The 15,568-nt window shown below is 41.7% G+C and overlaps 1 protein-coding gene across 1 annotated transcript; it reads right to left on the bottom strand.

Moving 5' to 3' along the window:
• Nucleotides 1-7,292: 7,292 nt before the first annotated feature.
• TMEM45A (transmembrane protein 45A) lies at nt 7,293-15,054 on the bottom strand. The gene is made up of 5 exons (XM_010567346.1): nt 14,843-15,054; nt 12,385-12,597; nt 11,468-11,652; nt 9,119-9,264; nt 7,293-7,703 (listed from the first exon to the last, which is right to left on the bottom strand). Exons 1-5 carry the CDS (start codon nt 15,030-15,032, stop codon nt 7,610-7,612), a joined length of 828 nt encoding a protein of 275 aa, XP_010565648.1. The 5' UTR covers nt 15,033-15,054; the 3' UTR covers nt 7,293-7,609.
• Between the last annotated feature and the right edge of the window lie 514 nt (nt 15,055-15,568).

A 15,568-nucleotide genomic window follows, 5' to 3' on the forward strand; every position in this document is an offset into this window, starting at 1 on the left:
AATCACAGGTCTGGGTCCTTTGCTAGTAGAAATGCTGCTAGATGATAGCAGGGACTTTGCATACTTGCAGAGATTTTAATGACAAAGTTGGAAAGAAATAAGAATTAATTCTTGTGGTTACTGACTATACCCTTTCTGTTCAATGGAAATAACATCCCTGCTTCATTCTTTTACACAGCTAATGTTATCACAGACATCTTTGAGCGGAATATTGTGTTTAGATATATAAAATATTGTGAGTCTAAAACCTTGGGTTGCAAGCCCAGGTTTGCAAATGGAAGACCGTTTGTCATCTGGGAAGTGGAAGTAGGACTGTAAGCAAAAAAAATTGGGGACTTCTAACTTGACATGAATATTTTATATAAACCTTAAAGAAAAAAAAAAGCGTAAGGAACCAGATGGCAAAACCAAAACAAATCAATAAATACATCTCAAAGGATCTTACACCTTTATTTATGAAAATATTAAACCATGTTTATATGATAGAATAATCAAACTGAAAGAAATCCTTATTACTTGCAAATTTATATATGTGATGCAGCTGCGGGGAGACAAAACCATTCCTGAGTACTAGACATGTTTCCTCTGCTTTCCTCCATTTCTTTTAAGCCTTAATTAGAGCCAGATGTTTCTTATTTCCTTTCTTTTTTGTTTTCAAGCCTGACTAAAGTGTGGTGCCAGCAGTAAACACCATCTTTGACATTTTTTTATGTGTCAACTGCATCTGGCTGAGTCAGAGTCACAAACCAGTAAAATTCCAGCAAAGCAGTGCAAGCTTTCACTCCTGCTGTCATTCCCATCGGGAGCAGGGAATCGGCATTACTGCTTCTGGGGTTGCCACACAGGAGCCATAAAAATCCCAGAGTGTGTCTGAGAACCTTGTCCCTGGTAAATAACTCTGGAGGCAGACTGGAATGCCATATACCATGAAGGCAGCTTCCCCTCCTGTAGTCTTAGAGTGCTGGGAGTGATTTCTAGTCACTTAATTGCTATTCAGTTGTATAGATCTGCAGTCTATTTTCCGTTTCTTCTTTCCTCTCCTCAGGGAGGCAATGGCTGGTAACCACAGTATGTAGACGTAACCATTTCTTCTCCAATTTCGTGCCCTTACTGTGACACTGACTTCTTAGGTACCATCCCCTGCAGAATATTTTGTCATTAAATGTCAGTGATCTATATGTGAGAGCTTTCTTCCTGAATCAAATTGCAAAGTATGCTGTAGTATTTATAGTTATGTTTCTCAACCACTTTTTAAATGTATTTTCATTCTAAGAAGTGTACCAGATATAGAAATCTATGAATTGCAACAATTACATAACAAAGTGTTAGAAACTACTGTTCTGAAAAAGTCATCTGAGGACAAGTTATGCCTTATTTGACAAATACTAAGCTTTTTACTCCAACATATTTTGAGCAAGCACATATTTTACCTAGAATAGATTTTAAAGGCAAGTGCCCAGCAGTTTTCCAGTTGTCTTTCTCCCTTTTAACAGATGTGCTGTTGTTGTGCAGTCCTTGGGAGTCAGGCTTGCTTCCACTACTGCACATGCTAAAGGACTTTTTGCATAAAAACTATTCTGTTTTCTTCCACCGACTTCTCTACCAGTAACTCCTACCCCAGCTGCTGTAGTTCTGAGGAACTGAACCATGTGGGAGGAGGGCATTAAGGTACTAGATACACCAAAGTTTTCTCGTGCCACAGTTTTAAGAATTAATGAACCTGTAGGACTGGAATTCCTTGCTGCCAAATTTACTCTTAGTTCAAGCTACATTTAGATACAAGAAAAAAAAATATTTATTTACAGAATATAGAACAAATACCACAGTTACTAAGCTTTACAGAGAGGCAGATAAAGTAAATGAGAGAAAGCCATGTTTAACCCATTTATCCTTGTGATAAAACTTTAATGGGTTCCTTCCCTCCTGTCAGACAAACTCCTCACCTTACCCATTTGTGTGCCTCTATCAGTGGTGCCAAAGGAGTAGACCTCTACAGCACAACCATTCCACACTGCAGGAGTTTTGGGACTCTAGTTTTGTCCCAGGGATGCAGATGCCCATTAACGCTTGGAGCACACGAGGCGCAATGCTGGAGAGCACCGTCGAACTTTGTTTCCCGTGCAGGGACTCCAGCTGCCACGCTCTGCCTCCTTCCCATGGTGCAAACCTTGGCGCTTAAGTTAGGACAAGTGGGTGAGGTCCAAAGCGCTCTCTCGATCCAGACTAAATCGCTGGTGTAGGTGCGCCCAGTAGTGTGGTCGGGGACGCAGGAACTGCAGAAGCAGCCTTGCCTTTAAGCTGCCAGCTCGGAGATGCTCTTTTTCCCCCAGGACATCTTGTTCCCTGGTCATCCAGGGGGTAGTTTCAGCCTCTTTTCCTTTGGGCTACTGACTCCATCGTAGCCCGCTGACAACACTGAGCAAGATCTCCTGGGCTCAGGCAATGCTGTCCCAAGACCAGGCTCGCCATACCTGTGCATGAGTGCCTCCCTCCATGCCTCACCCCAACACCGATGCAACCGTGACGTCCCGAGTCATTCCCATGGGTGGAAACACCTTCCCATTGCGAGCCAAGCGTCTGCCACACACTGAAGCTGGTCTGTCTTACACAGAGCCAAAACCAAAACGTGCATTTTACATGATTGCCCAAATGGGATGGGGCATGCAGCCTGTCACCGGCTTTTTCTTGAGGTCAACCATGAGAGTAAGCAGTCACGCTGGCGATGTGGTTGGAGAGAGATGACCCCAGCCCCAACTCCAGGGGATGTGATGACATTGGTACATTTGATTTTCTAATGCAAAATTGTTGATTCCCCAGTTGGTTTATTTAAAGCTACTTCTAGATTTTTAAAGTTTCTGACTGGTAGTTTTCAGAAGTCTTATGGGGCTCTTTCAGATTTGTGAGCAAACAGATAAAATGGGAAATTAGGAAGTGGTGACTTTCTCTCCCTTAACTGGTCCTGGAGAAATTTAAAAGTTTTCTTATGTATAGGTAAGTGCATCCCCCCCAAAGTTCTCCACAGCTGACAAAAAAACCCTCTCTGTCAAATATGTAGCAAAGTGGTATCAAATCCATGGAATGATGAAAGCATGCCATGGGACTGTAATCTTTAATGAATAATCAATTTATCCCCCTAATACAGCCTGAAAGTGGCCAAAACTATTTGCTACTTTTTGTCAGGTATGGTCCCTAGTTTTAATTTTAGAAACAGGTGAAAAATATGAAAAGACAAAATCTGTAATTGCCAACATTTCTTCAAGTATCTCAGTTTTTTCTTTCAGAATGCATTTTTATCTTACAGCAAAAAAAGGTTTCTGCTTTTTTCTTTAAAGCAAAAAGGGAGCAAAGTCAAATAAAATCCTAGATATTTTTATTATTAAGCTTGCCAAAACAGAAAGATCCAGTTCATGCAGTTCTGTTTACTTGGCTTGCTGGCTGCTCCATCATGTATGACACAGGAGACCAGATCCAAATCTGGGACCTCCTTTTGCCATAGCATTTGACTTTTGTGGATCTGTGAAGCTCTACTGCCCAGACCTCAAAAAGAGTTGCTTCCACCTGTGTTGCAAATGACAATTAAATAGTAGAATCAAGGGAATTTGACAAGGCAGTACTGACCTTTCCTGAATTAGAGTGCAACTCGTTCAAATGTCTGGGTTGGCTATGACAGTAACATGTCTATCCCACCCCATCCTGCCTCATAAATGGTTATATTTTTTCCCCTGAAAACATGACAGACATCTTATATGAATAAATCAATTTTATTTAAATAAAATTACAGGCATATTTTGTCTATAATAAACTATCATAGTTTTTCCAAGGCACCGATATTTAACAATAACTTAAATTTTCTTGAGAGCAGCTACCTTTTTCTGAGTGGTGTCTGTAAACTTGTCAGACTTCCCTCCACTCATTCAACTCAAGCAAAATCTGTGAAATGCTGAAGGTTGTACCTTTTCTGTCGTAATAGCTACCTTACTGTTCCTGGGCATCTCTTCTGAACAATGCTTGAGAAGAATGAGTCAGGTGTTCTACGTAGCAAAAACCCACCCTGAAACGGGGTGTTTCTTTCCTTTGTGGCACCAAAAATACATCAGGACAAAACCCCACTATGACACTCAATCCATGGGTACTGTAAGTATTAAAAATTAAATCCAAGAGACTACTCAGGATCTGTTTTTCCTTGCATTTCTTCAAGCTCAATAATGCAATGACACCTTCTCTTAGGCAAAGAGAGAGTTTTTGTAAGAAGCCTGCCGTACAGTTCTGTGTCACAGACTGCATTAGCCTCTAGGTTGGGCTTCTTTAAAGGCATCTTTGCTAAGCGTGGTTGCACCAAAACCAGCAGATGTGTCTAATGGGCTTATTCGTCCAGTTCTCTGATCGTTTACGGGAGGTTCACAGCAGGGAGGCAGAGGGAGGTACAGGTGATACCTCTCAGCAGGCTGAGTTCTGCTCACGTTTTCTCCCAAGAAAACGCGCAGACCTGCAGCCAGTGCTGGGCTGAGGCCTGGGAGAAGGTAAGGACAGAGCCGGGGCCACCAGGCTCAGGCACTCAGAGGAGGAACTGCAGCAGGCAGCCACTCTTCTGGCCATCGCGTTGGAGTACTGGCACTTTTTGTTTCTGAAAAAGCAGTTTTTTTCAAAAGGAGAGTTTGCTAAGCCCCCTCCATGTTTGCAGCTCGTTCAGGTTGCTGAATCCCATGAGGCTCATGTTGCCAGCTGATTTTGGCTTATCGCGACTTTTGTAATAATCCCCAAGTTCTCTTTGATACATAACCATCGTCTTCACTGCCCAGCACTGCAGAAGCTTTGTACCCCAACTACGCTAACAGGAAAAAAATTCTGTCCTTTCAAAATCCCAACAATTTCAAGACAAGAGTGATGTGGCACGATGAAGGCAAGATTACAGCTGTGTGTGATGACACGTTGCATTTGGCCAATGTGTCCCTGCTGCAGTTAACAGGCAAGCTCCTCAGCAAGGCCGTGGATCTTCCTTCTGGCTTATGCCAACAGAAAATCTGATTTTAATAGAACCACAGTACTGAAGCTCAAGTCTTAGATTTGCAGAGCAGAGTAAATATCAATTAATTCAAAGTTTACAGTGAGACCACTGCAAAGCTGAGACACGGAACTACAAAAATGCCATACCGATACCTAGTTTACAAGAATGTCCTGAGACAGACTTCATTAAGTTTGCCAAAATTTCCAAGGCTCTTCAGAGAAAGGCATTGAAGAAGGGCAAACAGTTGTTAAGAAAAGTAGTGATCTTTGACTATGCACCTGCATTTTCCTGTTTTACATTTCTAAACATAGAGATGTCTGTGAGCCAGCTATTCTTGCTTTCCCAAGTAGATTCATCTGGATAACCTGACACCTGGTTACAAGTGTCACTTCATGATGCTTGGCAAAGATCTAAAATAATTTTAAAAAATTACCAAGTGAAGCCTTCTAAGAAGACATATCAAAGCTCAGCCAGTTTATCATGCTTTTCTTCCTGCTTAGGTTATCCCTTTAGTTTAGAGATACAGCACCTTAATATTTGTACAGTATTAAATATAATTTATCAAGAAAAGCTGTGAAGAAACTTGCATTGATCTCCTTCAGAATAAATAATCTCACTGATTTTGGAAAGGCATAGATAAGCCTGGTGGTCTAAAATTCAGCGTTAACAGCATGTGCAGCTAAGGAAGGTGCTCCTCGAGAAAAAGAAGGTAAAAGTTGGGTCCTAAAATTGAAGTGAATGTGCATGTTGCATTGAAGGTGAAATAGCTTTAGAAAAAGCCTTTAATTTTTTTTCCGAGTCCTGGGATCCCTTTGAACTACAAACTATTTTATTGCATATCTTTTTAAGCAATCAGCTTACTGCAATTGATAATTTTATGCTACTCATTTTTCTGGTTCACACTGAAAAAAATATAGGGGAAACTCAAAAGTAGAGGGTCCAGATCCTACAGCTCTCATTCATCTACCAGAGTCCAGCTCTGCATTCCCTTAGCAGCATCTGAAAATATTTGAATAATAGAAGGAACACATTTCTGCAGCACCAAACGTGATGCACTGGTACTATTTGAACAGAATTTGTTGTCCTGCACTAGCCTGTTTCTGAAAATAATTAGAAAATAATATTTTTAGAAGGTGTTCTGAAGTTAAGGGCTGTTTTCCAGAATGATCACTGTAAGGATCGCTGACAGATATGTAAAATGGCCCACGGCCACCAGCATGCATCCCATGGTCAGTCCTCTGGAAAGCAGAGCATACATGCTGTGGCACAGCAAGTGCTCCCTCCTGCCCAGCTGCCCGTGCAAGTCTTTTGAAAGATGTATTAGAGACAGAGTGATGCTTCAGAAGTCCACCCCGTAGGGGCAGCAGGCTTATATACAACATCATTTTCTGATGTCTTTTGCCACGTATCAATTATTTCCCTTTCATTGAGGTTGGAGCACATCCCAAGCAACACTGAGTGCTGGGGAGGGCACTCTGTTTTTCACTGGATCAAGACTTCAGTTTTAGTGGAGAAAATAAATACAATTAAAAAATACATATATTTTTTTAAGTCACTCACTGCTGTGGGTAGCTGGGCTTAGAGCTACTATGAAGGCAACATCTGCCCTCCTACAGCTCACCATGTAGCACTGTGCAGGCTGTCCGGTGCTTGTGGGGGCAACACAGAGAAAAGGATGCAAATCCATTTCGTTCTGCCCTCAGATCGGCATTACCCGCTCCTGACCCAGCTGCTGGGTCCAGTCGCGTGTCTGCTACAAAGCCTGCTGAAATTCCACCAAATTCCACTGAAGGAAAGGAAATAACTTTGGGAAAGAAAGTGGCTTTGCGGCCGGGTGCTGCCCCACTGGACACCCCTCGGCCTTTCTGGAGAAGTTGCTCCATGTGCTGAAGGAAAGCAGAATCACTTCACTGCCTTTCAAAGTCAAATATAGCAAAGAGGCAGGACTATCTAGGCACGAGAATGAATAACTGCAGTGGCTTTTGATCATCATACACCTCTTTGGTCCTCCTACGAAGCTTGGTAGTGTCTCTGCAAGAGTGAACACACTACACTCTTCAAGGAAATGCTGAATGGGTTTGCAGTGAGTAGCTCTTTCCATTTAGTGTAAATCCACAAGCAGAGACACGAAGGTGTTATACCAGACAGCTGTAAGACTCTGATTGTTTTCTCTTGTTCTACTGTTTTCCAGTTCTGCACAGTTATTTATGCAGTTATTTGCAGGGCAACAAACATGCTCATTTGGACACCCTAATTATGGATTAGGTCCATTCAGCAGCAGCTGGAAAACATTTTACTTAGCTTTTAATGAGGCAAACACACAGACTTCATCACAGTACCTCATCCAGTCCAAGTTTGTCTAATATTAGTCTGGTTTTCTTTAAATCATGTGATAAGCAAGGTACTAGTGCAATCACCACAGATTGATACCAGGCTTACCCTCCGCAAATAAAGATGTAACTGTGTAGACGTAGACAGTACCCAGGGGATGATATTTGCATAGCATGTTGTAGTAAAGAATGAATAAGATGGCAAACAAATCTAGAAATGAGGTATCCGTTAGCCTAATGGTAGAGCAGGTAAACTAGTCAAGCCATATTCATACTAAATTTCATCTTCTGACTCCTGATCTCGTTCAGATGTTTTCAGTAATCCCATTTCCATGGACTGGGACTGTTTAACCTTTGAACGAACTGCCCTGGAAACAACAACAACAACAACAAAAGAGTTGTCAACAGTAAGTCAAAGGCTTATATGGCCATTTTTACATGGTAAAAAACTGTTTAACTCTTGCATCTCATCGGGGAATTAGGATGATTGATTTATGAAGACTTGAAGTGGGCCACTGTGGAGGACAGTGGAGATACTGATTTTGAGCAGAATCTGGGCAGAATTTAACCCCAGGCCTGAATTGTAGATACCTGCATTTTAGCATGAGTGACCGCTACACAATGTGAGTGTGTACCGTGACATTAGTATGTGCTGCCTTTAACAATACCACCTGTATGTACTGCTTGTAAGAGCTTGTTCCTATGGATACATCTAAGAGTGTCCACCTTAAGCAAACCTCAGTGTAACATCTAGAAAGTTCAGTGTTGTGCAGGTACGAGACCGATAGCTGTATTCACTTGGAAGAGGACTATAAAGCTGTGAAGAAAAGCAAGTCTGGCCAGCCTCCCCACAGATGGGAACTCTGCGCAGCGTGCCCTGATCAGCCTGGGGGGAGCCTGTCTGATGCTGCAGCAGCCGCCGCCGTTCTCAGCATCAGAAGGGATGTGAGATCGCCGTCACCTTCTCTAAAGTTGCCATCCTTTACACAGCGAACCAGTTACCCAGCCTTGAGTGTCGGTGCCTTTTGGACTGAGATCCAAAAAGACATGGCACCCCCTCAGTGCAAAGCAAGACTGCAAGAACTACATATGGCGAAAGCACAATAAAATAGGGCTGGTAGGATGGTAGGGGTAAAGCGAGGGGTGAGAAACATGTTTAGAACAGTGAGTGCAAAGGCTTGGTAAGGTCCCGTGGGCAGAAGGTGATCACACATGGCAGAATCAGGCTCATTTTTACAACCAAGTAAACTCTACAGTTGGAATTTTGTCAGAATTAGCACTGGATGGCAAGGGAAAGGGCTAACTTTAGAAATTAGGGGATGAAACTGGGTAGTGAAAAAGAAATCAGGTCTAATCACAGGAAAATGTTAGCAATGAAACCTGTCCAATAATCTTCAAAGTTAAATCATGAAGCCTGCTGACTAAGCCACTTGGAATTAGAGTGAAGCACTGGGAGAGAAGAGGGATGATGTGGGGAAAAAAGGTCTCTCCTCCTTGTAACTTTCTGCACTTACAAATGTGGAACACTATCAAAAAGAGCTAATTTTATGTGAAAAGCATTGTGCTGTCAGAGCTGTACTTTATGAATGTTTTTCCCCTTTCCACTGAAGCAATAAGTCATGTTGTCTTCATTGATTAGCAATATCTATTTTTATTTTACTTTGCAAGACAATTAATTACTTTGTGGAAACCTTTTGATTTGTCAGTGAAACTTTTCTAAGATAAAGCTCCTGCTAGACTAAATAGACTGGTCTCCAACATTTTAGCGTTTCAAGTAACTTACCAGCTGACGATTGTGTAATTCACTGCAAGTATAAGAAAAGCAAAGGCGTAATGCCAGCAATAGCACATGGTCAGGAACATCATATTAGTGTGATCCGTCTGATTCCACTCTGGGCTCCCATTTGGAGGATAAAGCACAAAACCAATCTGTAATAAAATAAAAGATATTTAGCAAATGTCATTTGACATATATCCTATGCCATATCATGTATTATGCTACCCATCACAAGGCAGGCATTTCATTTTCTTATAGTGCCGATCATTTCTGTGATCATTATTAAAAACAATTTTGCAGTCATACTCAGGTGCGATGGATCATTTCACACAGTTTTGTGCAGAAATGCCTTTGAAGATGCAGAACCAGTCCCAGAGACCTCCTGCTCTTGCCCACCAAATTAAGGAGCTGGCCCAACAAGTCCTGCAGCAATCACAATTACGTACTGTAAGGAAAGGGGCTGGTGCTCAGTCGTGTATGGTCTGAACTGCAAGCACATCACCAACCAGCAAACCTGCCTGGCCATTTGCACTGACTCACTCCTTCCCAACAGCATCTGGGAATGTGTTACATGGTTCAGAAGATGAATAATAAATTAATAAATAAAGGCGAGCTGTAAGTCTATTTCTTCTGGGTCATCCAGGGAAAAGGTCAGGTTTTGAAATCGTGTAAAAATGGAGCTTTCTCACCAAAGGCTATAAGTTCATGTGAAATACATAGCTGGTTTGTTTATTCAGAGCTGGGAAAGATCAAATTCAGATTAATGCATAAACAGGGAAACTAGTAATCCCATGGCTACACAGGGGTCTGCCTTGACGAGCACCGGTCCTCTGTACTGCCTAATACTCTTCAAAGTCACTGCTCAGCAGTTTAGCTGAGAAGTTAGGAGCTGGGAAGAGGAGGAGAGGAAGAAGGAGTGGAGGAGTGCATTTTGCATTTCCATGCAGAGAATTCAATGAATGAGGGTGTTGATGATGCAGAAAGAAAGTCCCTTTACCTTTTACAAGTTTGTCATGCTGCAGCCGGTATGTGGTTTTCAGTCACACATACGGTTGAAGTCTTATGCAGGTGTGAAAAAAAGCCACACTTAAATCTCTTGTATTTTTAGTTCTTCAATTTTTTACTTTGAAACAAAAACTGCATTGTCTCCAAAGCTAAATAAATAACTTGCTCTATAATTAGACTAGGCAGACAACAAAGAATAAACGGTCGCAACTAATTCCTCTTATGTAAAGCTTCATAAATCATGGAAGAGAAGTTTACAAACAAGAAAATAAAACACGAAGTACTGCAGCACTAGGTTCTTGCATTCACTTATAGCTGTTTCGGAGGTCTGTCTCCTTGCCAGAGCAAGTATTTAAATATTTGATTTGGTGCTGAGTGTCCAGTTCTCCTAAGGAACAGCAAACGTTTTTATTAATCATGTCTGGCCAGCATATAAAAAAGGGAAGCCAGTCTAGACATGCCGGAAAGAAAAATCACTGGAGTGACCTCAGTTCTCCACTATAAGATGAAACACACATCGGCACTAGTGCTCCTATTTCTTTGTTACAAGATCGAGCAATTCATTAAATTCTGTCTCTTGTTTGACAGCAGAGAGAGGGGCGCTATCAAATATCTATTAATTGGATAGAATCACAAGTAAGTGAAGGCATGGCAGCTACAGTTTGAAAAGTCCTTTTGGGAGCCACATCCCTGAAATATAAAAGTTTGGGCTGTAGCTTCTTCTGCTCAATTTCCCCAACACTGGTAAAGCAGGAGGCCTTACATCACTCAGCCTCTTAATGCGAATTGGGAGCTCAAATACCTTTTAAACCTAGGTCGTTACTGTTGAACCGCTTTTTAGAAAGTAGAAAGAGGCAACCAACATGAAAGATAATTTGCGCCTTCGTTCCTCTTCACGCAATGTCAATAGGTGCTTTGCCTCGCCTGTCCAGTACTCCGCTGGACATTTACTCACTGCTCCGGCAGCTGACAGTGGGAACTGGCTTTGTAAAGAACAGCATACGTTGCCAGGCTGTACAATCACTGCTGTTTGGCTGGTGAATCTTGAACAGGATGTTACAGAGATGAGAGGGGTCGTTCAATCACAAGGGAGAGCTCAACAAAACCACCTTAGCTTTTTTTATTGATTGAAATAAAAAAGACTAGAAGTAAAATGGCTTCTTCATCTGTAAAACAGATATGATAAATTCTTTCATCTCTTTAAAGGGACATTAAGAGCACATTGTTTTCTATGAGTCCTTCAAGGTCTGTGTTTAAAAGGCATATTATATCACCTGTGAAACATCTGCAAAGGGGTAAATGACTACTTTTGGTGAAGGAAGACATTCGTAAGGCAGAAAAGTGACCTACCTGCCAGAACCAGCTGCCTTGTAATATACAGAGGCTTGTACGGAGCATCTCTAGCACAATACTGCCACGGAAGAAAACTTCCAGAAATATGCAAACAGCAGCTCCAAAGATAGCAAATAGCAATAACTGATGAACATGAACATCCAGCATGGCTCTCCCATGAAGATGGTAGCAAAACAGAAAACCTGGAATAAATTAAGTGATCAGTTTAAGATATTTCCTTCCCTTGTAATCTCCCTGCATCTACTTTTAGAAAACAGTGAACCTTTAGCATTTCTCTTTATGCCAATATCACCTTCTTAGCTGAACTGAGTAAGAGTAATTTTTTAAGACTGATGGCTATGTACTGTGTACTCCCGCTCTTGAGCTCAGACCAGGAAATTGCCTGGGCAGCTGCAGCTCTGTCACCTTTCATTTAAAACACATTAACAAAAAGTCTCATTCACCTGCCTCTGCAGTGTAACAAGAGGGATGCTATGAGAGAGGCTGCGTACAGAAAACATAAACTGTGTCTCCAGTGCAATTCCAACACACAATTGCTGTGCAGGTAAATGGACTCACACTGGCTTTAGCTAACAAGTCGTGTACCATGTCAGTACACACATTGAAGCACATGCCCGAACTACTGAGCACTTAACCAAAACAGGCTTGTGCTGCTATTTTCATAACATTTCTGTTGCTACCTGAGCCAGTTAGGAAAGCACAGATACACCTCTACAGTGTGTGATCATGCTCCAGGCTGCAGTGCAGACAAGCCCTCAGCAGCTTCAGGAGAGCCAAGGCTGATCTTTTTTAAGGGAGTTAAACACCCAGCTCCCATAGGCTCATTCTCTCAGGCTGATTTGAGATTCCCAGACCAAAGACTGATACCCCTCTGCAAGTTTCACATGCACCTCTGCAGGGAGAGGTAAACCGACCTTCAATGAACACTGCTAAGGAAAGCATCATCCTGTCCATGGCCACTGGCAGTGTGTTGGTCCCATGAGCCACGATGTCAACCAACCCTGAAATGCCATAGAAGAGGTACATGGTGGCATGTTGCCAGTTCATCAAGTGATCCCAGTGCTTTTCCTCATAATTATACAACTTCAGATGAGGTCCGTCGGGAACAAACTGCTCAGCCACCATTCCTGCGCATGAAATGAGAATTATAAATATTTGTCCTGGTGCTTAAGGTATAGACTGATGATAAGTCTTTATACAAACAATAGAGGCAACAATATATCCCCACGCAGCATAACACCAGTCAGTTTGGGGTTTAGTCTGGCTGCCTGAAGATTGCTCTGGGTGATTGCTGTTTTGCTCCCTTCTGACCAGTTCAGCCATTCCCAATAAAGTTTTTAACATGTTGTCCAAATTCAAGTGAAAATGCACAAGGGCCTCAAAGATAATATTTTTATATAAATTTTCAAGAAAATAGGCAGTGGGTGGAGGACAGATGAAATAAGTTGCTTTGCTGAGGGAAAGACCACAGAGCGAGCTCAAGCATATATTAAGCATCACATAATCCGGAGAGGAGAAAGCCAGAGGAAACCAGGCTTCAGCTCCACTCCTGGTGGGACTATTCGCATCTTGCAGTTTCCAGCAGTGAAAAAGGAGACAGCTATTCTGTGCTGCTTTTTTTTTAAACAATTGCTATTGTAGTAGTCTCCTGACTGAATTTTTCAGCTGCCTTTCCCAGTGGTTCAAACATGAGTATAACACATGCTAAAGTCCCCGAAAGAAAGATTTACCATTTCAGTCCCCTGCAGTATGCAGGATGGCAGAGTTCAGACTCTTAATTCAAAGGGGATTTTTCCTATAAAGCCATAGAAGGAAATCCCTTCACTGTGCAGATTTATTAAAGGTCCCATGAGAATGTATACCAAGTTAGTATTTGAATTGCTTCTCCACCACCTCCCTTACCTTGGCCCCTCGGTGTCTTGCTAACTAGCTGCAGTACTCCAGGCAGCAGAAAGCTGCTTTTAGATACTTTATATCATCAATGAAGTTTGGGAAGGGTTTAAAATGTGTTATGCTTTTAAAACGTTAAAGTTTATTATATTGTTTATAAAGTGTGGGCCAGCATCCTGCTGTATAAGTACATACGCTGCAGAGCAAATGCAGTGGTTTTCCACCCTTATTTCAAGTTTTCCTAACATAGAAACAGCAGGTTTTACTCCTTCTGCTGCTTTTACTGTTTATCCTTGCCAGGGTTTCTTGTCCATGTTTTTGACTGGAATTGAAATTACCATACTTTACAATAATAGCTTTTTGTTTCAGGGTGAAAATAAAAACACTAGATGCATGTTTTAGCTGCCCAACAGTCTCTAGACACTGACTGGGAGATTTGTAGGAAAGATGTCCCCACTCCCAGCTCTAAATGAATGCTATTTTAGGTTTTGATAATTTTTGAAGGCATATCAAAGTGAGTACTGTACACACAACATCACTTCAGTGCTGATGTATCTGAACTGATACAACTCCCAGAGGGGAAGGAAAAGCAAGAACAAGATTGTGGCACAGCCTGCACCTTGATTAAAAACCAGGCAACTCTGAGCGTCTAAAGAAGAGTAGATAGATAGAATCTAAAACCCTAAAAAGATAGAATCTAAAACCCTAAAAAGATAGAATCTAAAAACCTAAAAATACTAAAAATTAAGATCCTGTTCAACTTGAGAGCCACACGTGCTAAGCTCCCCAGGTCCCCTGTTATTTAGCTTACTTACTCTATAAAGGTAAATTGCTAACATACAGCCTGCTGGAATGTAAACAAGGACTAGGCACTTCCAGTCAGCTGCACAGCTCACTAAACCATCCCTGTGGGTTTGTACCCAGGCCAGTCCACAACAGAAGGAGAAACAGCCCCCACACACACTCTGTTGCAACAGTCCTCCAGCAATAAGAGCTGTAGTTCAGTCTTTCTGCGTGAATATTTTCACTTTGGAATGACATTAATGAAGAAGCATCTGCATTTACATATTTTATCAGTAACTCAGTGGAGACTACCGACATCTGAGATGGCTGGATTCAAAATAGGAAAGCAATGTCCCCACAGTGTGGTGCTCCCAGTGTGCATGTGAGAGCCTCCCTTTGCCTAAATATCTTATCTCCCTCCCTGAAGTAGTAAGCAGCATGTGAACACTCAGTCAGACTAGCTGTGAAGTAGTCAGGAGACCTTAAAGAAGTTCCAAAAGAGCACTACAGATGGAAACCGTGTTACAGTCCTAACTATGTCATCAATATCAGTAGCCCTATCAGTTCTTAGATTCATGGTGTTTAAAGGACAAAACACCAAAACACAATGAGATATGTTTTATCAGAGAACAAAATTTAAAAAGATAAAGTATTAAAAGGCACGGCCTTTGTTGTCTGCCCCAAGTCCACTTTGCTTACCAATGAGGGCAAAGACAGCTTTGATGATCCCCTCAACAAACTCCAGGCGCTGAAATCCTGCCCTGGAACCAAGGTAGCAAGCGTTCTTGTTTTTTCGACAGGCATACTTCAGTGGATACTTCACTGACCACCACAAGCCAAAAAGAAGGAAAAAGCTTCCAGGGAGGGCATGCCCTTTGAAATTGCCCATGGTTTTCTGCTAGGCGATACCTGAAAGTGAAACAAATGTAGATCGATTATGGGAATAGTGGGAGAATTCTGTGGGTTATGATTTTAAAGTATCTATCTCCTTGCATAGATCAAAAGGGTGTCACTGAATTAAGTACTTGCACTTTATTTAAAAATAAATTTGGATACTTATTTTCCCTGGCTGTTCAAAACACCCAGCCAGTCCCCCCATTTTCATAGCTTTGCAGAACAAGAGACCCAACTGCAAAGCAGCTGACCTGAAATGCAACGCTGGCAGTTGGCAAGTTAAGAGAAAAAAAGCCACAGTACACTATGTCATGCTGTTGAAGTTGTACTAGCAATAGAGAGAACATGAATATTCACAATTTTGTTCTTTCACCTTTAGAGAGGGTTTTATGTTTCTTTACTCTACAAACAGAAATCAAGACAACACCTGACTGAAAGAAAAATGAATTTTATACAGATCCAATGGGTAACTATTCACTAATAAATTGTATTTTGTATTTCAATCCAGATGTCTCATTATCTCAAATGATA

Source organism: Haliaeetus leucocephalus, unplaced genomic scaffold (assembly GCF_000737465.1).
Source record: "Haliaeetus leucocephalus isolate CR32 unplaced genomic scaffold, Haliaeetus_leucocephalus-4.0 Scaffold228, whole genome shotgun sequence".
NCBI classification, from domain to species: domain Eukaryota; kingdom Metazoa; phylum Chordata; class Aves; order Accipitriformes; family Accipitridae; genus Haliaeetus; species Haliaeetus leucocephalus.